Source organism: Mytilus galloprovincialis, chromosome 13, assembly GCF_965363235.1.
Source record: "Mytilus galloprovincialis chromosome 13, xbMytGall1.hap1.1, whole genome shotgun sequence".
In the NCBI taxonomy this organism is placed as follows: Eukaryota; Metazoa; Mollusca; class Bivalvia; order Mytilida; family Mytilidae; genus Mytilus; species Mytilus galloprovincialis.
Genome location: NC_134850.1, coordinates 26529075 through 26555973, shown reverse-complemented (window position 1 = coordinate 26555973; position 26899 = coordinate 26529075). Strand labels below are relative to the sequence as shown.

The 26899-nt window shown below is 32.7% G+C and overlaps 2 protein-coding genes across 3 annotated transcripts; one reads left to right on the top strand and one right to left on the bottom strand.

Moving 5' to 3' along the window:
- Positions 1–1994: 1994 nt before the first annotated feature.
- Positions 1995–10655, bottom strand: LOC143057447 (heat shock 70 kDa protein 12B-like). The gene is made up of 5 exons (XM_076230754.1): positions 10344–10655; positions 9279–9497; positions 4928–5081; positions 3468–3838; positions 1995–2003 (listed from the first exon to the last, which is right to left on the bottom strand). The coding sequence occupies exons 1-5, from the start codon at positions 10362–10364 to the stop codon at positions 1995–1997; spliced, it is 774 nt and encodes a 257-aa protein (XP_076086869.1). The 5' UTR covers positions 10365–10655.
- Positions 10656–15763: 5108 nt separating this feature from the next.
- Positions 15764–26087, top strand: LOC143056522 (uncharacterized). 2 transcript variants are annotated; one of them, XM_076229606.1, is made up of 7 exons: positions 15764–15893; positions 21119–21623; positions 22935–23096; positions 23721–23844; positions 24255–24319; positions 25036–25212; positions 25671–26087. In XM_076229606.1, the coding sequence occupies exons 2-7, from the start codon at positions 21128–21130 to the stop codon at positions 25943–25945; spliced, it is 1299 nt and encodes a 432-aa protein (XP_076085721.1). In that variant the 5' UTR covers positions 15764–15893; positions 21119–21127; the 3' UTR covers positions 25946–26087. The 2 variants fall into 2 exon arrangements, with proteins under 2 accessions (XP_076085721.1, XP_076085720.1); XM_076229605.1 differs by having other exon boundaries at positions 24249–24319.
- The last annotated feature ends 812 nt before the right edge of the window (positions 26088–26899 follow it).

The following is a 26899-nucleotide window of genomic DNA, read 5'->3' as shown; positions in this document are numbered from 1 at the left end:
ACAAAATTGTCCATATTTTGAGTTAGACGCGATGAAGTTTTCTATAATTTTGATATAATTTGTCCCAAAATTAGTACAACACACTGTAAAAGTTTCATTGAGAAAACGCAGGTGGGATTTTTTAAATTTTCATTTATGTTCTAAAAGAAATGCACTACGAATTAATTGTGTTCTCGGACCATTTGTTTTGTGGACTGTTGTGTATCTTGTTGTTTTTCATTCAGCTGCGGCTTTGTTGGTTTGTTTCAACCCTTTTTAGTGTGATTATCCTTTGGTACACTTTGCCTCTCTCTTATATATGATATCGCAATAATTATATATATGTAAGCGTTCATATACATTTATATGGATACAATATTGAATTAAAATAGACATAATAATTAGATGAGTGAAAAAAAGAAAATGAAGTAATAATTGTACGTGTGAGGAGTTGGCATTCTTATAAAAAAGAAGATGTGGTATTATTGCAAATGAGACAACTATCCACAAAAGACCAAAATGACACAGACATTGACAGCATTAGGTCACCGTACGGCCATCAACAATGAGGAAAGCCCATACAGCATAGTCAGCTATAAAAGGCCCCGATAAGACAATGTAAAACAATTCAAACGAGAAAACTAACGGCCTTATTTAGAATGAAATTCAAAACAGTGTGGCTGTGGCCATTGATTGATACATTAAATTCATCCATTGACTGGGACAATTTACGTGAACGTTTGTCTGTAACGACCACTGTTCACGACGTACCTACGATAGACATTTAAACTGTGGGGTCACCAAAGGTTTCTTAACGCCTTTAATTATAAAATAATTCGAAAAATTAATCAGGAATAACCTTTATGTTTTGATTTATATAATTGATATAAATCAAAACATCGTGTTATTTCCGATTAATTTTCGAATTACTTTATTAAGGTGTTGAGAACCCCATAGTTTAAGTGTCTTTAAAAAGTACATAGTGAGCAGTAGTCGTTACATACAAACGTTCACCTAAATTGTCCCAGTCAATGGATGAATTTAACGTGTCAATCAATGGCCACAGCCACACTGTTTTGAATTTCATTCTATGTCAAAAAAATAAATGAAAAAACAAATATGTAACACATAAACAAACGACAACCACTGAATATACAGGCTCCTGACTTGGTACAGGCACATACATAAATAATGTGGCGAGGTTAAAGTCTTTTACACTAGAAATATTTTAGATCTTGTTATATAGACTAATTCTTATTCATTCTGGTCGTAAGTTAGTCTGTCATCCTCAAACGTGTGAGCAATCATTATGGTGTACGTACACCAATTTGTAGAATACATGGGATATTCAAAGACTTAAACGAACGTTAAGTCTCAGAGGCATGACTTTTTATTAGTTGTTAGTGGCTTTGAAATAACTGTCAGATAACTGCGAGTACTCTCAGATCTGTTCATTGTGACTTTTTGTGTCGGGATGTATAAGTACCCGGCCACGTCCACTTGTATTTGTGTCTATCTGATGAGTTAAGCCTTTTTCAACTGATTTTTATAGTTCGTTCTTATGTTGTACTGTTATACCACTGTCCCAGGTTAGGGGGAGGGTTGGGATCCCGTTAATATGTTTAACTTCGGCACATTATTTAAATCTGTGCCTTTCCCAAGTCAGGAGCCTGTAATTCAGTGGTTGTCGTTTGTTTATGTGTTACATATTTGTTTTTCGTTCATTTTTTACTTAAATAAGGCCGTTAGTTTTCTCGTTTGAATTGTTTTACATTGTCTTATCGGGGCCTTTATAGCTGACTATGCGATATGGGCTTTGCTCATTGTTGAAGGTCGTACGGTGACCTATAGTTGTTAATGTTTGTGTCATTTTGGTCTTTTGTGGATTGTTGTCTCATTGGCAATCATACCACATCTTCTTTTTTATATGCTCGAAACTTTAGAATAGTTTAGAAATTTATCAAATCAAATAATCCTTGAGTGATGGTTTCGTTATTGAAATTCTAAATTGATGTTTAACCGCGCTAAATATTATATGCCAATAAATATGATAATCATACGAATAAGTCAGGAACGGAGTTTCAATCTGTAATTCAATAGTTGTTGTTTGTTTCTGTATTTGTTTGTCGTATAGTGTTTTGTAAATCAATGGTTTTCTCGTTTGAATAGTTTTATCATTATGTTAAATGGTGTCGGCGTTTGCTACATGTGGAAGTGCACACATTTACGACATGTTATTGCTTAAACGCACAGTTTCTTCTTCCCGCTAATAATATATAGTCACCATTTGCACTTATATGCGAATGGCCGATTGACAGTCGCTCCAAAATATTTTGCAACATTTCAGTTAAAAAAAAACTTTTTTAAGTCTGGTAATATTTTCGTCATATTTCCAACAACTTTATTTTTCTTAAACATTACAAATATTACAAATATAACAAACAAACAAACTTCATTTTTGGAACACTATCACAAAGTTTACGTAATACATGTGTAGCTATTTATTTAGATAAACTGTATTAATCCATACATTTCGGAATTATTTAGCAACTATATCCAAATGACGAGGAAGTTCGAGGTTATTCAAGTAATAAGATTAAGGAAACTTTGGTTAACACAACAGCATTTTCAACAAAGTAGTTTATTTTTGTTTGACAAACTCGAAAAGAGGGGGAAAAGTAATAAAATGGTTACTTAAGCATTTACTTAATTTCTATCACGAAATAAATGCGTTTAATATTTTAGATACAGATACAATATAGTGCATTCGTAAATGTAAAACACTTTTTAATAGAAAATTTAAAAGAGATACATCAACAGTGTTTATTTTAGAATTGCTCAAGTCTGTAGGGCTTATTCCCGATTGTCCCACTTTTTTTTTTAAATTAAGAGCTCATATTGTCCCACATGAAAAGTTCTGACTGGTCCACATTATTTTATGAGGCGAAATGTTCTTATCCCTTGTTAGATTGTCTCTATGGTTTTGTTTCAGATATATAAGCCAAAATCTACATTTTATGCGATGCTCTTCTTTTAGACATTGCGGCCATCTTAATTATTGGGCGGGGTCATCGGATACTTTTTTGAAACTAAATACCCTAAGGATGATTTTGGCCATGTTTGCTTTAATTTTGCCAGTAGTTTCAGAAGAGAAGATTTTTGTAAAAATTAATGACGACGACGAATAATGAGAAAATGAGAAAAGCTCACTTAGTCCTATGGTCCAGGTGAGCTAAAAAGCAAAACGGACAAAAAGCAACGGACAAAAAGCAAAAGTGTCGGACAAAAAGCAAAATTATCGGACAAAAAGCAAAACGGACAAAAAGCAACGGACAAAAAGCAAAAGTATCGGACAAAAAGCAAAATTATCGGACAAAAAGCAAAACGGACGAAAAGCAACGGACAAAAAGCAAAAGTATCGGACAAAAAGCAAAATAATCGGACAAAAAGCAAAAGCGGACAAAAAGCAAATCGCGGACAAAAAGCACCATTTTGTCACCACGAAGGCAAATCTTATCGCTCAGGGAACAAGAAGAAACAGTGGTAGGAAAATCTTCCTCAAAAGTATTCTTACATAGTTTATCTAGAGCAACAAAGGGAATGGTAAAATTCATCTTCCCTTTTTTATTTGGATTAATTGTTCTTTTAACAATTTCGAATTCTCTGAAAAGATCAAGATAAGCTGAGGGGTCATTCTTTGATAAACTATTCATTAAAGGTGCGCCAACAATTTTCACAAACAATTGGAAAAACTCGTTATCTATGGACGTTCCACCACATGCATCACCTGTTGCTTGACACACTTCCTTTAACATCCCATCTCTCTGTTTTTCGTGAACAGTTATGTCTGCAGTACCCCCTGTATGAATAGAATTTGGAAGTTAATAAAGTTATCACAATGTCCTTTTTAGTATTTTAGTGAATATTACAAAACGCTAATTTTCTGTACCGTTTGTCGTTTTAGTTCAATTATGTAAACAATAAGCCACATTACTAAAATGTTATCTTTAAACCTTGACGTTTGGATTCTGGCTCTAGAACGCAGATAACACAACCAATAAGTTGCACGTGATGTCGTGCTGAGAACAAAAAAAACGTTATTTAAAGTAACGGCAAACAGGAATCAATGATATCCGGAAAGCACACACTCTGAAAACTTATCACTGTCAAACTTGGCCACAATCATATTTAGAGTCTCTAGTTTTAAAAATGTGTCCGGCGATCCCGCCAACCAACCAAGATGTCCGCCATGGCTAAAAATAAAACATAGGGTAAAAATGAGGATTTTGGCTTAAAACTCTGAAACGAAAGCATTTACAACAAATCTGACATGAGGTAAAATTGTTAATCAGTCAAGATCTATCTGCTCTGAAATTTTCAGATGAATCGGACAACCCGTTGTTAAGTTGCTGACCCATTGGTAATTTTAAGGCAATTTTATCGTTTGGTTATTATCGTGAATATAATTATAGATAGATATAAACAGTAAACAGAAATAAATTACAGCAAAGTAAGATCTACAAATATTAAGTCAACATGACCAAAATGGTCAGTTGACCCTTAAGAAGTTATTGCCCTTTATAGGCAATTTTTAACATTTTTCATAAATTTTGTAAATTTTTACAAAATATTTTCCAGTCACTTCTAGGCCAAGTTCATTATAGATAAAGATAATTTTAAGCAACAAGATTGTTCAGTTAAGTAAGATCTACAAACACATCACCAACACCAAAACACAACTTTGTCATGAATCCATCTGTGTTGTTTGTTTAATATGCACATAGAACAAGGTGAGCGACACAGGCTCTTTAGAGCCTCTAGTTTTCATTTTTTGTGTACATTTCGTCTCTCATAACTGCTGAATACCGTAATTCGCAGAAAAGCTTGCAATTAGCAGTATAAAGTGTATATTATCGAGTGAGTTAGTAATTTACGTGTTAATATTTACCTCCTAAGTCTATGATCATATACTTCGTTCCGACTTCAGACATTGTGAATCCTTCGTCTGCACCATTTAGTTTCTCAGTTGGAAGATATTGACAGTATATAGAAGCAGCTTCGGGTTCTAAAGCGATCAGTAAATTTTCCCCTGGTATCCCTGCCTTCAAGATAGTTAAATAAAATCCATTAAAATATCTTAAAAAATACCTAGTATATATTAGCTACAGTGGAGATCACTTCTAACCTCTCATTAGAACTGTCAGAATAATCTGTCATAGAACTGTTCTAACCTGTCCTAGAACAGTTCTACCCTAGAACTTAGAACAGTTCTACCCTAGAACTTAGAACAGTTCTACCCTAGAACTTAGAACAGTTCTACCCTAGAACTTAGAACAGTTCTACCCTAGAACTGTTCTAAGTAGAACTGTCAGAATCAGTTCTAGGTAGAACTGACTAAATCAGTTCTAGGTAGAACTGACTAAATCAGTTCTAGGCAGAACTGTCAAAATCAGTTCTAACTTTTTTGTCCCAAGTCAGGAGCCTCTGGCCTTTGTTAGTCTTGTATTATTTTAATTTTAGTTTCTTGTGTACAATTTGGAAATTAGTATGGCGTTCAATATCACTGAACTAGTATATATTTGTTTAGGGGCCAGCTGAAGGACGCCTCCGGGGGCGGGAATTTCTCGCTACATTGAAGACCTGTTGGTGACCTTCTGCTGTTGTTTTTTTCTATGGTCGGGTTGTTGTCTCTTTGGCACATTCCCCATTTCCATTCTCAATTTTAACTGTAGAACTGTCAGCAGAACTGACTAAATCATAAATGACGTCACTGCAGTAAGGGCACTTTAGAATTTAGTAGAAAAAAAATCACTTCCAATTACTTTGCTATATAATAGCAGATTTTCTACATTTTTTACTGATCAAACGTTACATGTACAAATATTGAAGTGGATAGAAGGTTATCCAACTCATTTGAGAAATATTTTTATAAGATTGCATATGAAACATCATTGTTTACGTTTCTTCGTTCCCCGTTTTTAACAGTCTCTTTCAAAATATAACTCTGCATTTATAATATTTCATGGAATTTTAATCGTAATCTACCTTGTTTGTCTTGGATTTACATTCATGATTTAAGATTCTGTTGTGACAAATGTTCAAACGAAAATTGTACAGTGGATGAATTATGGGATATTAATGAAAAAAGTTAAACAATGTATAACGTAAAAAAACTATAAACATTAATTTAGCCAGACTTATCCATTACAATTATAAATGATATCTGGGAGTCTAGAACGTCAGAAAAATATACTCGATCTGAACATGCCCCTGGACGTTCGGCTACAAACAAAATCATGCATTTTTGTTTTGCCTTCTTCAAATTATTTTAACAGTATACTTCCCACACATGTACTTTTTAAAATAAAGTATATGAATCAGTCATGTGAGTGTTGGATGATGTCGTTAAATAGTTTTGTTTAAAAAAAACACATCACAAACAGTCAAAGTCACTTTAGTGACAGTTCATTATTATGGATACAGAAAGGAAATAACGGCGTGCTAAATTTTTAGATATGGTATAAATACACCTTATCGCTATTTGTCCGCCATTACTGGATATCACACAGGTTCCAATAAAATTTTGACGTCATAAAACAAAATATCTGACGCCACAATTGAAAAGTGATTGTCGTACATGTATGCTTCAAAAGTTCAAGCGGCCGGGTCAGCCAGGATTAACGATAAGGTGTATTGTGTTCCAAAGTTGGTGTCATTTTTATCATACGATCCGTCCTGACATACATGACACAGAAATATTATTGGTTTACAATGAGGCCATATATATTTACATGGTAAAGTGTAAATATGTTCAGTTTTGGTTGATGCGGTCAAATAATTTTGTTAAAACGACCCAGTCTGATATATCGAAACTACTGAAATTTGTTTACAATTCAATATTTTGAATAAAAAGAGGACTTTGCTGGTACTCTAAATTGATGTAGAAATTGTTTTGTAGCCAATGTGTTCCAATATTGCTGTCATTTGAATTATACAAGCCATCGAGATATGTAACTATAAGTGATTTACTATGCAGCTATATATATATTAAGATTTACATAATAAAGTGTAAATATGGTCAGTTTTGGTTGATGCTGTCACATATGATCAGTTTTGGTTGATGCTGTCAAATATGGTCAGTTTTGGTTGATGCGGACAAATAATTTTGTTATATGAGTCAGTCTGAGATATCAAAACTACTGAAATTAGTTTGCGATTCAAAATTTTGATTAAAAAGAGGACATGCTGGCACTATAAACTGATGCGAGCATAATTTTGTTTTCCAATGTTGCTTTCATTTATATTAAACAATCCATCCTGATATAAAGTGCAAGTATGGTAAGTTTTGGTTGGTGCGGCCGGTCAAAAGATTTTATTACACGACTCAGTCTAAAGTATGAAAACTACTGATATTTGTTTATGATTTAATATTTTGAATAAAAAGAGGACATGCTCATTGGCGGATCCAGGGGGAGGGGGGTTCCAGGGGTTGGAACCCCCCTACCTTTTTTTTTGACGATCAATGCATTTGAATGGGAGCGTATAGTAGGAACCCCCCTTTTTAAAATGGCTCGATCCGCACCTGCATGCTGGCACTATAAATTGATGCGAACAAAATTTCCAATATTGCTGTAACTTGTATATTACAGTCCCTCTTGACCTTAAATTATAACTGAAGACGTACTGTGCAGCTACATGTATACAGATTTGCAGAAAGAAAGAACAAACAATGTCAGTTTAGATTGATGCGGTCAAAAGATTTGTGTTTAACAGGTCCGTCCGACTCGGAGGTATAAAAACTACTCGTAATCAGATATCACATTTGTGGATTGGGAAAAAAGTTATTACATATGGTTAATGAGGTCAGATAATTTTGCTATGTGATAACGAGCCATCCTGACTCCCGGAATGACAAGTGTAAAACAATTCAAATAATAATGCCCCCCCTATAATAATAACGGCCTAAAAATGAAAGAAAAACAAATAATTTATGTAACACATCAACAAAAGAAAATCACTAAATTACAGGCTCCTGACTTGGAACAGGCACATACATGCAGAATATGGTGGGGTTAAACATTTTCTCTTGCCGATTATCATTTGATTATTAATCTGAAATAAAACCGGCAAAATAGCAAAACTCTATATATAATACTAATCGCTATTTTGCCGAAGCCTTTATATTTTGACAAAGAGTTCTTAAAACTTATAAATCAATTCTAGCCGTAGAATTTATAAATCAATTCTAGCCGTAGAATTTATAAATCAATTCTAACCGTAGAATTTGAAATCAATTCTAGCCGTAGATTTGAAATCAATTCTAGTCGTAGAATTTGAAATCAATTCTAACCGCAGAACTGTTCTAGAAGTAGAACAGACCAAATATTTGGTCAGTACTTAGTCTAGCTAGAACTGTCTCAAACTGTTCTAGGGTAGAACTGTCAGGATCAGTTATAGGTAGAACTGTCAAAATCAGTTCTAGGTAGAACTGACCAAATCAGTTCTAGGTAGAACTGACCAAATCAGTTCTAGGTTAGAACTGTTCTAGCTAGAACTGACTAAAAGGTGTCAGGCTGACAGTTCTACGTACTGTCCTAGAACAGTTCTCCTGACAGATTCTGACAGATTTAATGAGAGGTTAGAAGTGATCTCCACTGTATAAACCATCAATTGACCTTAGATATTCATTATTGTGAATTTTTGACATAGGCAATCAAAGTACGTATACATACGATTTGTCACTCGCTGAAACAAGATATGTGTATTTAAGTTGGCCATTATTTTTGTTATGAAAGAAGGGTATTTTTTTCAATTTAACTTTTAATATGAAATGGAGAATGCATGCGTAAAGGGTAGACAAGTAAAAAAAAAATACAACTGAAAGAGTAAAGAGACTTAGATAGTATGTAGTGTAACATATCTTGGTATTTTATTTTGGCATCAATATCTAGTTAACCATTTAGAAAAGGATGTAGTGGAACACTTGTCATAACATTGGTGTATATTAAAAATGACGCAAAAGAAACGAAAAGACATAGAACGAGAAATAGATCAAAACCGACCATCCTAAAATCTGAGAGTGAACTCATATACTCCGAAATGATGAGCAGTTTATGTATAAAAGATAACATAATAACATAAATAATATTTAAACAAGCATGACAGATATATACTAAAGAAAATCAAGAAACGATTTTCACTGAAGTATCCTGGCATAGTACAAAAATCTAATTTCAGAACATTCTTTGGGAACATAAGATTTGCTTTAGGCCCTCTCAAATTTTGTCGTTTATAGTTACCTTTTCAGCACTTTTTCGCATAAATTGTTTCGCTGCATCAGTCCATATGGCCGGTACTGTAAGCACCCATTTTATATCATTAACAGTCATTGAAGTTCCCCTTTTTTCTAAAGTTTCCATTAGATGGTCCTTCAGAGATTGTATGGACAAAGAAAACACATCCATTGCTAATGCTGATTTACCAGTTATATCCTCAATCAGTGATGTTATTGACAAATGCTAAAAACAAGATCATATACCATATATAAAGGCTTGTTATTTCCATTCCCTGCTTTGCATATATCATTGTTTCATTGTGCATTAAAAGGTGAGACTAAGTGATAAACTTATATAAAGTAATATAGTGTATTCGGGTTTTTCGAAAAGCTAATTTGATATTCAAACCTGGTGTATAAATTATGATGACATGTATTATCATTAGATTGTTAAAATTAAGATAAATAATATTCTTTCCACTTGTATGACACAAAAAAAAATCAAAAATTATAGGCAACATGATTGGTTAGAAAGTGAGGGGAATAGAAACCAAAATTTCTTCGCGAAGACCATTCGAATTTAGAATCTCCGTAATTATAACGTTTTTGGTGGACACACATGCCTTGTGTTTTCTGCCTTTATTGCTTTTGTCCATTTGGCTTATCACCGGGTTTGTGCTTACATGTGCATGACAATTGATGCCACATGTGGAGTAAAATTTGCGTAACCTTTCGGCCCGAGCACCTGCAATCACGCTCGGTTTTTGATGGGGTTCGTATTATCCAGTCTTTTGTTTTCTATGTTGTTTTTTTGTGTACTGTAATTGTTTGTCTTTTCGTATTTTTACGTTTTCGACTTACGAGTTTGAATATCCCTTTGGTATCTTTCACCTCTCTTTTTTAAACATAGAAATTTAATTACAATAAAATCAAAATCGGAAGACCTTGTTTGGTTGCCATAATAAGAAAGATATCGCATACCACTACGAAGATGTGAACAATAAGAGGTCACAAATACGACCTTAAAAAAAATTATCAAAACATTTGCTTTATATTAATATATTTGAGATACTTCCATAAGTGCAATTACCTTATTTTTATGGAGTTTCATTTTGAATCGATGAAAGTAGTAGAATTCTTCATGTTCTTTGAATTGTCAAGAATCAGGTCGGAATACTGGTTTTCGGCTTCATAACCAAATGAGACAAATTTCTTGTCCTTATCAAGAAGAAGGACTGTTGGCGTCTTCAGTGATAGCAGCTGTCTTCCACCGGCGTTCCATGCTTGATTTGCATGGATTTTTAGTGGATCTTTCTTGAAATCACTTCTTGTTGAAAAGGCATAGCCTGAATATGTGGTACCAAAATCTATTGCTGCTACCAGGAGATGGTCGGATGCCATTTCATCTGGCTTCAGATGTTATCTGTAAAAGAGAACTGCAGGAATTTTTTCTTTTGTTTGTGTCGTATTATAAACGGATGTGTTTTATTCGTCAATAAGACAATAAACTAAGAACCACACCCTAAAATACCACCAAAACACAAAAGTGTTAAAAACAATTAAGATTAACCATTAAACATATCTTATCTAGCTATGCATTTATAATAAGCAAACACAAACCATGAAGTGTTTAATATACAGAATAAGTGTTCCGATTTATCTGACAAATATGACACAAAAAAAGGAAATATGGTATGAGTGCCAATGAGACTACTATCCACCAAAGTTCAAATGATGTAGATGTAATCAATAATAGGCAACCGTGCGGCCTTCAACAATGAGAAAAAGCCATACCGTATAGTCAGCTATAAAAGGTCATGATATGAAAAATAGAAAATAATTAAAGAAAAAAACTAACGGCCTTATATTACACAAAACAATATACGAAAATCTGGCATGACAGACATGCTCGAACGAAAACCACTGAACTATAGGCTCCCGGCTTGGGTACACTAAACATGTGCCGTGGTTAAACGTGTGTGAGTGTTCAACCATTCCCTAACCTCGGGCAATGGTGTTCCAACACACCATTAGAACATACCACCAGTGTTCAACCAACAAATCAATATTCAATGTGATACAAATTAGTTGAGTAAAACTATGCTTTTAAAGATGCACGTTTAATTCATACAAGCAAAACGAAAGTAAAACACTTTAACATTTGAATACGCAAAAATAAAAGTAAATATGTTCAACAACACTTTGAACTGTTTTAATAGCTTTTGTAAATTGATATAACTTACCAAATTATCGTTAAATAGTTGTGGAACCAAAACTTTTAATTTTGAAGTAGCTTACCAAAATGTCACTGGAGTCATGAGGAAGGAAAATGCAGATACGCTTGCGTCGTGTCGTCTCTACCTGTACCTATTCAAGATTATTGGGTTTTTTTAATAACTATTATTAGTGAAAAACATAACAACACATTTTATACTTTATACATAGTATGAGGTGTTTTATGGGGAAATTATGGTTACAATTTCATATCTACAAAAGCCAATAGATATAGGAAGATGTGGTGTGAGTGCCAATGAGACAACTCCATCCAAATAACTATTTAAAAAAGTAAACCATTATAGGTGAATGTACGGCCTTCAACACGGAGCCTTGGCTCACGCCGAACAACAAGCTATAAAGGGCCCAAAAATTACTAGTGTAAAACCATTCAAACGGGAAAACCAACGTTCTTATCTATATAAAAAAAACGAGAAACGAGAAACACGTATAACTTACATAAACAAACGACAACTACTGTACATCAGATTCCTGACTTAGGACAGGTGCAAACATTTGCAGCGGGATTAAACGTTTTAACGGTACCAAACCTTCTCCCAAACATATATCATGAATATGTAGGACTCAAATCTATGATGGGTTCCAGATGTATGGCAAATATGGCATTATACCGTCCCAATCTAGACTACGGCAGATTTTTAAAAGCAAATTTTTAGTTCTTAATCTATGGCGAGTTTCTAATCTTAAAATCTATAGCTGATGGACCAGTCAGTACATACTTTTCATATCGGACCAAAGATCTCAAAAGATATAAAAAAAGCTGCTTTTAATAAAAGCCAGTATAAGTAAAACGGATTACGGAGAACGACTAGGAACCATATCCATAACCATTTGTGAAATAAACATTGAATAATGGTCAACTAAATCGTGATGACAACCATGAAATATTCTTAATAAGGAAGTAATATGCATTATTATGGATTTTAGGTTTGAGATTGTGTGCCCAGAAAGAATAAACATTTATAACCTTGTGCATGGTACAGTCATGTTTGAACCTTCATTTAGGTTTAGCTAGCTATAACACCAGGTTCAATCCACCATTTTCTACATTAGAAAATGCCTGTACCAAGTCAGGAATATGACAGTTGTTATCCATTCGTTTGATGTGTTTGGACTTTTGATTTTGCCTTTTGATTTTGGATTTTGCCTTTTGAATTTTCCTCGGAGTACAGTATTTTTTGTGTTTTTACTTTTAACCAAGTCCCTTGACAACCCAAAAGCAGTTTGATCTTTTATCATATATTTATTTGAGCGTTAATAAATATTTCTTATAATACAAAACGTAACTTTTTTTTTTATACTTTTATAAGTTTAATACAAAATGTGCAATAATTAATTCTTGTATATTTAGCAAAACAACCAATAGTTACCCTTTAAACCAAAATCAATTGACTTCATAAATAATGTGTGAAAACAGAACTTCAAAATTTGAATATTTCTGAACATGTACTAGTACCAAGTTATTAACGATAAATGCTTAAAGATTAAAGATGGCCTAAAACTGTAATTTGAAAGATATAGGTCAATGTTGAGTTTACCCCAACCCCCAAAAGAAATTAATGGACATGTTTTTAGGTTAAGTCTGAATTTTTTTGGCAGTATAACAATATTCAGACGGAAATTAGAATGCTTTCGGATGACAGGTCCTTGGATGAATAATTTTGTAAACGATGCAATAATTGCATTATTGATAATCTATGAATATCTGATTTGTCTAAACAAGGAATAATTGTATATTTAAAAATACAATTTCTTGTTCTAAACAACATGAAAAAACGGACCATTGTAGGGTCCTTGTACTTTTTTGCGTATTTGTTAAATTTGTGAAAACTTTCCCAACTAAATAATTAAAATTCTTCAGCATTCGCATTTGATAAATGTCCTAAACTTTCGAATGTTTGCTCTGTCAGTATGAGAAGATATTTGCAAATCAATCAATTTGTGTGACAATAAGAAAATGGAAGAGATTATCTGACCGAATTTTTCTCTTCGTTTTTAGCTCACCTGGCCCAAAGGGCCAAGTGAGCTTTTCCCATCACTTTGCGTCCGGTGTCTGTCCGGTGTCTGTCGTCCGTCGTCCGTCGTCGTCCGTCGTCCGTCGTCGTTAACTTTTACAAAAATCTTCTCCTATGAAACTAAAACCAAACTTGGCCACAATCATCATTGGGGATTCTAGTTTAAAAAATGTGTCCAGTGACCCAGCCAACCAACCAAGATGGCCGCCATGGCTAAAAATAGAACATAGGGGTAAAATGCAGTTTTTTGCTTATAACTCCAAAACCAAAGCATCTAGAGCAAATCCGACAGGGGTAAAATTGTTAATCAGGTAAAGATCTATCTGCCCTGAAATTTTCAGATGAATCGGACAACCGTTGTTGGGTAGCTGCCCCTAAATTTGTAATTTTAAGGAAATGTTACTGTTTTTGGTTATTATCTTGAATATTATTATAGATAGAGATAAACTGTAAACAGCAATAATGTTCAGCAAAGTTAGATTTACAAATAAGTCAACATGACCGAAGTTAGGAGTTATTGCTCTTTATAGTAAATTTTTAACCATTTTTCGTAAATCTTAGTTATCTTTTACAAAAATCTTCTCCTCTGAAACTACTGTTCCAAGTTTAACCAAACTTGGCCCCAATTATCATTGGAGTATCTAGTTTAAAAAATGTGTGGGGTGACCGGGCCAACCAACCAAGATGGTGGCTATGACTGAAAATAGAACATAGGGGTGAAATGTAGATTTTGGCTTATTATTCTGAAACCAAAGCATCTAGAGCAAATCTGACATGGGGGTACAATTGTTAATCAGGTAAAGATCTATCTGCCCTGAAATTTTCAGATAAATCGGACAACCCGTTGTTTGGTTGCTGCTCCTGAATTAGTAATTATAAGGAAATTTTACTGTTTTTGGTTATTATCTTGAATATTACTATAGATAGAGATAAACTGTAAACAGCGATAATGTTAAACAAAGTAAGATTTACAAATAAGTTAACATGACTAAAATGGTCAGTTGACCCCTTAAGGAGTTATTGCCCTTTATAGTCATTTTTTACCACTTTTTCGTAATATTTTGTAATCTTTTACAAAAATCTTCTTCTCTGAAACTACTGGTCCAAGTTTAACCAAACTTGGCCACAATTATCATTGGAGTATCTAGTTTAAAAAATATGTGGGGTGACCGGGCCAACCAACCAAGATGGTGGCTATGACTGAAAATAGAACATAGGGGTAAAATGTATTATTATTCTGAAACCAAAGCATTTAGGGCAAATCTGACTGGGTTAAATTGTTAATCAAGTCAAGATCTATCTGCCCTGAAATTTTCAGACGAATCAGACAACTGGTTTTTGGATTGCTGCCCCTGAATTGGTAATTTTTAAAGAAATTTTAACGTTTTTGGTTATTATCTTGAATATTTTTATAGATAGAGATAAACTGTAAACATCAATAAAGTTTAGCAAAGTCAGATCTACAAATAGGTCAACATGACCAAAATTGTTAGTTGACTCCTTAAGGAGTTATTGTCCTTTATAGTCAATTTATAAAATATTTTCCTCTGTTACTAACGGGCCAAGTTCATTGTAGATAGAGATAATTTTAAGTAGCTAGAACGTTCAGTAAAGTAAGAACTTCAAACACATCACCATCTGACACCAAAACACAATTTTGTCATGAATCCATCTGTGTCTTTTGTTTAATATGGACAAACACCAAGGTGAGCGACACAGGCTCTTTAGAACCTCTAGTTAGCGAACGCCAATACGCATTATTTTTCAGACATGATACGTGCATTGTTTTATCCTACAAATTATTTGTGTGAAATGTTACATAAGATAAAAATAAAATCTCTGGTTCATTTCTTTTTTTGCCCATAAAGATCGACATTTTTGAGCGTAAATCGCTTCGACTTAACCAAAAAATGACATGTGACGAAAGAAGATATTTGTATATATCTGGATATAAACCCTATCAATTAAACTATCAGAATATCCTTTGAAGTTAATCCTGTCAATTTTGATTTTTTTCTATATAGATCTTAAGAATGCGTTTTGGTCTGTCTACACCAACTATGACGTTTGGCATCAGATGATATTTGTATATATCTAGATATATAATACCTTATCAAACTATCTCATTCTGAATATCCTTTGAAGTTAATTCGGCCATGACCAACAATCCAGATAACATAGCTTTCTAATTTAGTAATAAATATACGAAGCGTAATAAAAAGTATATCGCATGACAATATGACGCAATGGATTAATTGCTATGATTTTTTGGCAACATTGCAAGCAATTTTTAACTATCATTATAAACGAGGACATCAAAGGTGTTGCAGGTGAGTCTATAAAAATATTTTGTTAATCGATAAAATCTATTTAATGAAGAATTTTTAGAAAGTTAGTTTTTTGTTTGTTTGTTTGTTTTGTGTTTTGATGGTTTTTTTAATACATCAAATGAATTTTACTGCTAGATCATATTCAAGCAGAGAGTATGGTATGCTGGTGCATCGATCCGTGTCGTGTAAATAAAGTTCATATCAATTTTACAATCCCCTTATTTTAGTTCTCACTCCTATTCAAGCCCAGCAAGTCGTCTTACCATAGTCATAATAATTATTTTTTACAAGATCTAAACGTGATTTACATTTAGATTTGTGAAAGTAAATTTTAAAACTTCATATCTTCATATCTACATATCTAGCATTAAAAATATTTTTTCATCTCAAAAATCGACATGGTGTCGGAAAGGAATGTGTAAGTGTTACTTTTATTTTTTTTCTAAAAAATATTCAAATATGATTTTTTTAATATTCAATTTAACCCCGCTTTTTTCTCCTATAAATTTTGAATGAAAACTTGTCGTGATGTTCTAATAGCTCACCTTTGAACTTAAACATTTGATAGATAAAAATACTTAATTTAAATATAACTACACGTAAATACAGTTCTATAATTAAATGATTTTTAAACTGCTGTGACGCCTTCAACATGTTAAATACCCCGAATCTGTACTCCGAAGGTAATTTATAAATTTTCCAAGAAAATGAAAACTCTTGAAAATGAAGGTTACATTTTCAAGAAAATAATGATTGTGTACATATTAAAGACATCATATTTACATACAGATAATCATAGCAGTAATATATAATATGCATAATAAATTATAATTCTTCAACTAAAATAATCCGGATTAAGATAAAAAAAAACAAAAAAACAACCTCACAGCCAGTTGATAGACACACAGAAAAAAGCCATTCCTGTATGTTCACGGTCGAACAACATACATCCCCCCATAAAAAGAGAAATTCAAACTTGATTTTTGGTGCTTATATCCACGTCATCTGGACTTTGATAATTAGTTATCTATCTCTTTTGCAATCATAATGAATCAATGATACAATAGAAAAACAAGTCCCTTATTCTTAGTGATCTCCCATCCTTTTATGGACAATAGCAGGTTACTTTCTACAGTGTGACTTGTATTGACGCATTGTGTTATATCGAAAATAGAAGAAGATGGCAATATAAAATAACAATCGGTATCATAAGTTAAAAAGAGGGATACAAATACAAACAATAGTCTACAAATCAATACAAATATCATCATTAACCCTTTCACACTCTCTAGCTTCAAAAATGGTTTCCTTATGTTTGATTTGATGTTGCTCAAAGAAGTGTGATTTTTACCATTTTTTGTTTGTTTGTTTTAGCTAAAATGATGTATGCCTTTCTTTTATTCTCTCTTATACATTCTCATTTTCTTTTGAAGATGTAAAACTTTAGCTTCTTTGCTTTACAATGGTTTTTCCTCATAACATTTTTCTATTTCGAAAAGGATTTTGTGAGTTAAGATTCGGCTTTCAACTTATAATAACATGAAAATCTGGATTGCAACGATCTTTTGGCAATAATGCAAACAACTTGTAAATATCATTATACACGAGGACATCATATTTGTTGTAATTAAGTCTATAAAAACATTTTGTCAATTTATAAAGTCTATTAAATGAAGATTTTTTTTATTTATAAAATTAATTTTTAAATGTTAGAATATTTTCAAGCATCCGTGTCGTGTCAATAAAGTTCATACAAATTTTACCATCCCCTATTTCAATTCAAATGGGCCCACTCACGTCTATCATAGCCGATCCACTCCACTGACCATAGTCTTGATAATTAATATCTACAAGAACTATAAAAGATTTATATTTAGCATGTTTAGATTTATGAAGATATTTTTTTAAACTTTATATCTATATATTTATCTTTGATATTTTATCGCAAACCATCAGCATGGTCTTTGGAAAGAAATGTGTAGGTGATACTGTTTATTCTATTGACCAATATTTTAAAGCTCAATTAAAATATTATGTCTTTGTACTATTTGAACCACGCTATTTGTTTCCCCCGTGCCAATTTGAATATATTTTTTTTTTCGGTACGTTCTAATACCTCACTTTCATGTAACAAAACAGTGAATAGATCAAGATATATTACAGTTTAAATATAAGTAAAGGGAAATATACGGTTATATAAATAAATATCTGTGACGCCGTTGATACCCGGATTTGGTACTCAGAATTTTAAACTTTGTATCTAGAATTCCACTCACTCTAATTTAAGGTAAGCTTACGTTTTCGAGGAAATTTAGAATTCGTCTACATTTAAGACAACTTTCAAAAATTATAACGAAATTTATGCTAAATTTAATCCTGGTATCTACGATGAGTTTATTTGTAAAAGTAATATATATCATCATTTAATGACTTTATCAATTTGATAATCCAGATTAAACAGGCACTTAAGAAACAAACAGATCAGATCCATTCCTACTTGATCAGGGTCGAACGACTCCACATAAAAAAAAACCAAAATAGGGATTGCGACCTATGCTATGTGCTTATATCCATGTGATTTTGACTTACTAATAGTTGTCTATTCTGTATGATAATGATCTAATGATACAACAGCAAATCAAGTCTTCTAGTCTTACTGATCTCCCATCATTATATACACAGAAGAGGGTATATTGTTCAATATTGGCTAATTTCTACATCATATCTTACATACGCCATCGAGAGTTGGTTGACCGTTATTGAATAACCGTTTCACAAATGATATCGGACATGTTCCTTACGTCGTTACTACAATCCCCTTCCCTTTCATGAATGTGACCTACCGAATTAGACTATTTACCGGATTTGTAATCACATAAGCAACACGACGGGTGCTACATGTGGAGCAGGATCTGCTTACCCTTCCGGAGCACCTGAGATCACCCCTAGTTTTTGGTGGGGTTCGTGTTGTTTATTCTTTAGTTTTCTATGTTGTGTCATGTGTACTCTTGTTTTTCTGTTTGTCTTTTTCATTTTTAGCCATGGCGTTGTCAGTTTGTTTTAGATTTATGAGTTTGACTGTCCCTTTGGTATCTTTCGTCCCTCTTTTACACACTATGTTATAGAGGAAATAGAAAAAGATAATAATATAATATAATAATCAGAATCAAAAGTTACAAAGAGGGAGAAAATACAAACAATAGTCCACAAATCAATACAAATATCAACAAAAAACCTTTCACATCATCTAGCTTCAAAGATGGTTTTCTCTAGGATTGGGTTGGTGTTGCTCAAACAAGTGTGAAAATTGTTTCTGACTATTTGTCATTTCTTTTGTTTCTTTTAGCTAAAATGATGTGCGTCTTTCTTTTATTCTCTTTAATACCTTTTCACTTTCTTTCGAAGAGGTAAAACTATTTAAGCTTCCTTTCCTTTTCGCATAGCATATTTTCTATTTCGGAAAGCTTTTTGTAAGTTAAAATTCGCCTGTATCTTATAGTAACTTTAAGACTGTACAGTCAGCTACAGCTGTTTAACATCTGTGTCCTATGGTGAGGATCTATGGTCTTTAATGAATGGTTTTCACAGTAAGCCTATTTCAATTTTTATTATATTTTGTTCTTATGTTGTACTGTTACACCCCTTTCCCGGGCTAGGGGGTGTCGGTGCGACTTCAAACTAGTTTAATCCCTCTAAATTATGTATGTGCTTGCCAAAATCAGGAGCCTGCTATTAGTGGTTGTCGTTTGTTGATGTATATCATATTTGCTATTTGTTCATTATTTTGTACATAAATCAGGCCGTTTGAATTATTTGAATTTAAATTTGTAATTTCAGGCCTTATATTCCTGACTATGTGGTGTTATTCATTGTTGAAGGCCATACGTAACCAGTAACCTATAGTTGATGATTTCTGTATCATTTCGTCTATACTTGACAATCCTTAAACATCTTCTTATTTTCAAATAATACCACATGGCTGTATTCTTATAAATACAAGCATCTGATGGATATTTAAAATCGATTAAGCTAACAGTTAGTTAGTCATTTACTTGTGCATGTCTTTAACAAAACTTTAGCCTCCCTACAATTATTCATATAATATATACAACTTACCCCACATGAAGACCGAAAAACATATATTTATTTTCAATGACGGATAAAATACATTGGTATTACTTTTTTTTATTTGACAATTATACTTATAAGTGATTTAAACAAATGATGCTTTTTGTGATATTGGGTAAAAGTAAACTAAAAATAACAGACTCTGATTTGGTCTTCTTATGTCTAATTCATAATATTCCTACAGGAGTTGATTACAAAAAACAAGGCCAAATATTAAATTGTTAATATTAACTTCTTGACAAGTTAAATATATAAATAGTCTCAGATGAGAGCGTGATGAATTTAAAAATTTAAAAACAGTTTATAATTTGAAAACCTTAGGCTAAATATTGTTGATATTATTGATAAAAAAAATAGTTAAAGAAAAGATCTCGTGCATTGGATTATAAACTTCTCAAATAAATGTAAATTGAATTATATCAGTCCCAAATGTAAATACACTTTTACCTACACCTAAATGTGTAGAGCATTTGTATGGGCGGTGATTACAGCGATCTGAATTAATGCATTGTAAAATATTTGTCTGTAGGTAAACCCATTATAGGTTCTCCACACGGCGATAGGATATACAAATTGAAAACAACACGTTATAAATTTCATTCGTCCGAAGTGTTTTCTAGATTTACCTTCACCAGGAACGCTCACAGCCTAATAACCGAAAGCCAACAGAAGGATTCCAGCGAACTCCGAAACAGCGGTTACGTCCTCTTTACTACGCTACGTTGACTTTAGTTTAGCGAAGCAACGTCACCACTGTTTCGGAGTTTGGGATTCCAGAACACTTTTAAATTTACATCTGCTATATTGGTTTCATAATACTATAGGGTCACATGTGGATTATTTCTCGTATGTACTTATGTATTGCTGATCATGTTTGCAGTTTTCAAATGCATACTACGAATGAACTATTCATATGAATAAAAATCTAAATCCAGCACATTGTCAAAATACAAAAACGAATGAATATTAAAAGTCTTTAAAATGTGAGACAAATAAAAGACAAAAAAGTCTGACTAATTGTTTGGATGATTGTTGCCTGCTCTACGCTGAGTTGCAGATAAATCGTTCATGGTCAATTTTCAATTATTTCATTTCAGGCAAGCCAAATGAAAATGCTTTACATACTAACATTATTTGTTTGCTTGGCTGGACGAATGATTAACTGTCTTCCACATGTTGAAATATCACATACCATTTTGACTAAAGCATATATACAGAGTAATACGGCACATAGAGAGAAAAGGTCTCTTGGTACTAATTTTGGACCTCATTCAACTTACCTGGCCTTAAACGGACTAACATGTTATGTTTGTAGACCTGGATTTTATAAACGGGCAGATTGTACAGTAAACGAAACAACAGCTACGTGTGAGCCGTGCCCAAAGGGAGAATACAATGGGAACTATAATATAGCCATGCGATGTGAGGCCTGTAGAAATTTCTGCGTGGATCCGAATGCAATTATTGTAAATCAGTGTAATTCTACTGCCGACATAACATGTCGTTGTAAAGATGGTTTCTACAATCACTCAAAAGGAAGTGGGGAGTGGATTTGTGTCCCTCTTAGTGATTGTCCGCCTGGAACGGAGGTATATCTTCAAGGTAATAAAGAAATGCATTTGGTTGCCTTCATGTAAACGTAGATCAGTCTTATATGTTTAAATGAAAAGGTTTTAAGTTTATTTTTTATAATCAAACAATGATTTTAGTTTTAGTTGCAGTAATTTCAAATACTTCTTTATAAATGCACATCATTGGTGAAAATACACACTCAACTTTTTGAAATGTGACAATTTTCAGTGATAATATTATATAATGAATAATGCAAAAATAAATCAGTCAACAAAAATATATACACAGACAAACCTAAAAGGATGTATGGGAAATGCATATTTAAAGATAACAAACCGCTCTCATCAAGACCGCAATTGATATTACTTGAATGAAGCAGACATACAATGGCATTTCAACAGTTTCAAACATATCTTCACTGCAATATATAAAGTTAATCTAAAATATAAGTTCACGTGCGCTTTGTCTTTTGTATGAAGGACAAATATATTCTAATAATAACCATATTCATGCGCGTCCATACATGCGTAGTTATCTCATTAGCATGCCATTGTATCCCATCTATTTTTCATGTATAAATTCAAAGTAGATGTGGGGCATAAATCAATCATCAGCTACAATATAAACATAAATAAAGGCAAAAAAGAGATCTCACAAACATGTTTAACCTCACCGCATTTTTGCGCCTGTCCCAAGTCAGGAGCCTCTGGCCATTGTTAGTCTTGTATTATTTTAATTTTAGTTTCTTGTGTACAATTTGGAAATTAGTATGGCGTTCATTATCACTGGACTAGTATATATTTGTTTAGGGGCCAGCTGAAGGACGCCTCCGGGTGCGGGAATTTCTCGCTACATTGAAGACCTGTTGGTGACCCTCTGCTGTTGTTTTTTATTTGGTCGGGTTGTTGTCTCTTTGACGCATTCCCCATTTCCATTCTCAATTTTAAATGTAGTACACCGGTGTTCAAATATCATAAATCGGTTGAGAGAAAAGAAATCCGGGTAGCAAACTCAGAATGAGGGAAACACATCAACTAAAAGTGGAAAACAAATAAACAACAGGAACAATGAAAAGCAACAGAAAAAACGCAAACATACATAGAAACGAACTATTTGATAATAACTGCCGTATGTCTGACTTGGTACAGGACATTTTAAGAAAAAAAAATGTGATTTCAACCTGTTCAATGGCTAATTAACACCCTGATTTATGACAATGATTAACAAATATATTTTATGAATGTATTTTATTGTAGAAACTTAAAACACATGTCTTTTTTACCATTTCTTTAAGATTTCCGTATCGTTCTTTGTGATAATAAAAATTTCTTTTTTCTTCAGGCACAGCCATCAGTGATACCCAGTGTTTACCATGTAGGCCAGGGACATATTCGACAACAACCTCATTAGAAGACAAATGTTTATCGTGCTCCAGATGCACTTCAGATCAAACAATTCAACAAGAGTGTGACGGAACAAGAAACACTGTCTGTGCAGCAAATGGTACTTATTTTGTAATCAAACATAGAAAAATATTAATTCTAATTTTACAAATTTTAGAAAATATGGTAATAAGAGTTCAACCACAAATTTAAAAAAAGACAAATGACTCATTTTGGAACTTAGACGAAAGGACAAGTTATAAACATTATATAAATGAATAAAGACTGAACAAAACGAATAAATAGAACATTTATATTGAACTGAAAGTAAAAGGTGACGTATTGGTCCATTGGGCCGGGCTTATTATACATGTAATTATATTTCGTACAAATTTATATATTTATGCTGATTTACACATGTCACTATAATAAACAATTTACTTACTTAGATAACTATATTTGTTGCAAAGTTGAATGGAGAAAAGAAGCATAGCTAATAATGTATTACAAACTTTAGATCACACATATTTTTAAATAGAATTTATACACACGAGTATCAAACCTCTATGATCAATAGAATGATTGTACTAGGTTTCTTAACGTCGATTGGCAAATATTTCATGCATGTTCTGGACGAGAAAAATTACTAAGTTACCAAATTAGCATTTCCCAGTCATCTTTTCGATTCATTCTCAATGAACCAGTTACATAAATCGTTAAACTCGATCTTTTATTTTTTTCGCAGGACAATCACAGTCATGGCAAATTTATGTGCCAATCCTGATAATAGCTGTTATGATTGGTATTGCTGTTCTTGTTCTTTTGCTTTTGTACAGATACGGATATCTTTCTACAGTGCAGGAAAAGTGGTAAATTTTAATGGAATAACAGTCCAGTTTTGTTGGGCTTATGATTCAATATAATTTGCCACTTTTAATGGCTTTAATCTAAAATTTGATATTAAAAAAAAAATGTTTTATTCTAAATGAATATTCGCTTCATTAACAAAATCTTGGTCTGCTGCCTATTCATAACTTCTCGTATTGATTGCAGTGAAAGGTTATATCAACGTTATTTAAACTCTTTTAGATCAGACATACAATATCACCTTATTTCTATGTAAAAGAACTGCAACACTGTTGTTGTCCTATATACATGTACTACTAAAAAAAAAAGTTAAATGAAGACAAATATCTTAAATCGAATAAATGAAAAACATTGATCGTATTCATCTTACAGTATCATTTGCTCAACAGTCATATTTGCATTTTAGTTGTAGGTTTAATGAAAAAGGCCGAACTGAAATGAATGATTTGGCAATTGAATCCCAAAGCAGCAATAGCAGTGAGTTGAATTGCATAGATGTTATTAAAACATATGACGTGAGATCAAAAGTTTGAATTTATTTTTTTAAATGCTTAGCACCAAAAATGCACTTTAAAAGTTACACTATTGTTTCAAGTAAGGGTGAAGGTTAGTGCCTAATGAAACTTTAAACCCGCTGCATATGTTTGCACCTTTCCTAAGTCAGGAACCTGATGTTCAGTGGTTGTTGTTTGCTGAAATGGTCCATAAGTGTTTCTCTATTTTATTTAGAATATACCGTTGGTTTTCCTGTTTGAAGGATTTTAGATTAGTAATTTGTGGAGCTCTTTATAGCTGGCTGTTGGAGTAAGCCAATACATAGTGTTGAAGACCTTACTTTGACCTATAATGGCTTACTTTTACAAAGTGTGACTTGAATAGAGAGTTGTCTCATTTGCTCTCATACCACATCTTCTTATATCCGTTCATGAAAGGGTTTTATACAGTCATATACTAGTAAATGAAATATTTAACTTGCTAACAAGTGTTTGCCAACTGAAAAAAGGGGTACTAAAATATTGAAAACATATACTAGTTCTGCTTGCTTTGTTGATTGTGTTTTACTTACTTCTGGGCTAAACAGCAATAAACAATTTCCATGTCAAAAACTATTCACCCACTTTAAAATAACTACAAGTTTACTTCTTGTATTGTTATTACAATGATCACCACTTTCATTATAGTTATGCTTTCAGATAATAATCAACAAACTGTCCAAATACGTTCTAATTTGCCTGCAGCAAGACAAGCTCACAGAAGTGATGAGGCATGTCCTTCTACAGAAACTGATAGAATGTGGTCTCCAGTGTTCCGACGTATTTCCGTTATAATTAACCTCGGTGAATGGAAGTCAGTAATGAGAACTTTATTTTGTAAGATTTTTTTAAAAATATATTTAGTAAACAATACAATTCAAAATAAGATAACGATATTATACAATAACAATACAACATGTATATCAGAATATTATAGCTGTCAGTTGTTCAACGATATTAAAAAAAAAAAAAGAAGACAAATTAAAGTTACGATAAAAGTGTGAGGTTTAGCGCTTTAAAACCAGGTTCAATCCACCATTTCCTACATTTGAAAATGCCCGAACCAAGTCAGGAATATGACTGTTGTTGTCCATTTGTTTGATGTGTTTTATCATTTAAATTTACCACTTGATTAGGGACTTTCTGTTTTGAAGTTTCATCGGAGTTTTTTTGTTGTTGTAATTTTCCTTTTTATTTTATTGTATTGATTTTCTTACATGCTACTTAAGTCTAGTTAATTGCATAAGTTCATTTAAAGGACCACACGTTAATAATTAGAATATTTTACCTTGTAGCAAAGTATTATGAAACCCAGGTCGCAGAGCGTAAGATTGAGGAAATTTGCCATGATTATCCGAACAACGTCACAGAGCAAATATACCAATGTCTTTTAAAATGGTTGAAGCGTGCTGGTGATGAAGCCGTTCTAAACGACGTTTCCTCTGCTCTTGAAAAAGACAATATGCTTTCGTTAGCGGATGAACTTGAAAACGAATATCCTATGTTGTTGCTAAAAATTAGAAATGAAAAAAATAATTCTCAAGTTAGACACATAAGTAGTAGTTGTTGAATAAATAAGTTTGTATTGTTTTGACGTCATCAATATACATGAACGTTTTGGAATTTTCAAGCAGACATCTGTTAGTATGCGCACGACATTGGAAAGTTTTCTTGAACATATGAATGAAAGTAGTAAAGGTTGTTTACTTTTAGATTGTTAACTGTTTTGTATTTCAGACTTCCTCCTACATGGTCACATTCTTTAGATAATAGACCACTCTCGAGTTTGTTGCATTTCTGTCAACAACTTTGGTTTTAGTGAACATCATTCGTGCGATGAGGAGCAATGTCCCAACCTTGATATGTTAAGCGAGTGTTTGAAAAAATATTATGCTGTATTGCATGAATAATTAGCCAAAATAAATTTTTGTATCTTATATCTTATATCAGCAATGGTTTCATTAAAGAATTGTGATTAAGTACCTACAGATCAAATATTATTTCTAGTTTATCCTGCATAATGACAACCACAAAGACACATAATGAACTTTAATAGCGAAGTGATCCACTTTTTCTGCTTAATGACGTCATTAGGCGCGTACAATTGACGTTTTTGTCCCAGTGAGGGACATAACTCAAAGGTGACCTATTGGGTTTAAATGACAATTATTTCATATTCTTTTTTTCAGGTTCGTGACGTTTTTCGGCTGTACTTATATTTTATCAACCAGTCTATTGTTGAAAACTGTATATCTCATTAACGTAAACCAAACATTTCTTTTTATTCTAATAAGTATAGTTAATGATATGCCAGCAAAATTAACTTGACAAATCATAACTGAATGTGTTAATGGGGTTAGTTCTTGTTCTTGGATAAATTCAAACGAAAAAAAAGTGTAATTTTTAAATTTTCTGAGGTTGTTAATACTACCATATCAGCCCTTTTTACCCTAGGTATGATATGGGTCGAGGGATGATACCAAGGTCAATATGGAAAAACATGTTATAATCTCTTTATCACATA

Bases quoted from the DNA above. Each gene is read 5' to 3' on its own strand.
- LOC143057447 (XM_076230754.1), bottom strand. From the start codon at position 10,364: ATGAAACTCCATAAAAATAAG. The intron at 5,082-9,278 runs GTAACTATAAAC...ACTATCTTGAAG, and splicing joins TGCGAAAAAGTGCTGAAAAG to GCAGGGATACCAGGGGAAAA. The intron at 3,839-4,927 runs GTAAATATTAAC...CTATTCATACAG, and splicing joins TATGATCATAGACTTAGGAG to GGGGTACTGCAGACATAACT.
- LOC143056522 (XM_076229605.1), top strand. From the start codon at position 21,128: ATGAAAATGCTTTACATACTAACATTATTTGTTTGCTTGGCTGGACGA. The intron at 23,097-23,720 runs GTACTTATTTTG...TTTTTTTCGCAG, and splicing joins CACTGTCTGTGCAGCAAATG to GACAATCACAGTCATGGCAA. The intron at 25,213-25,670 runs GTAAGATTTTTT...TTTACCTTGTAG, and splicing joins AGTAATGAGAACTTTATTTT to CAAAGTATTATGAAACCCAG.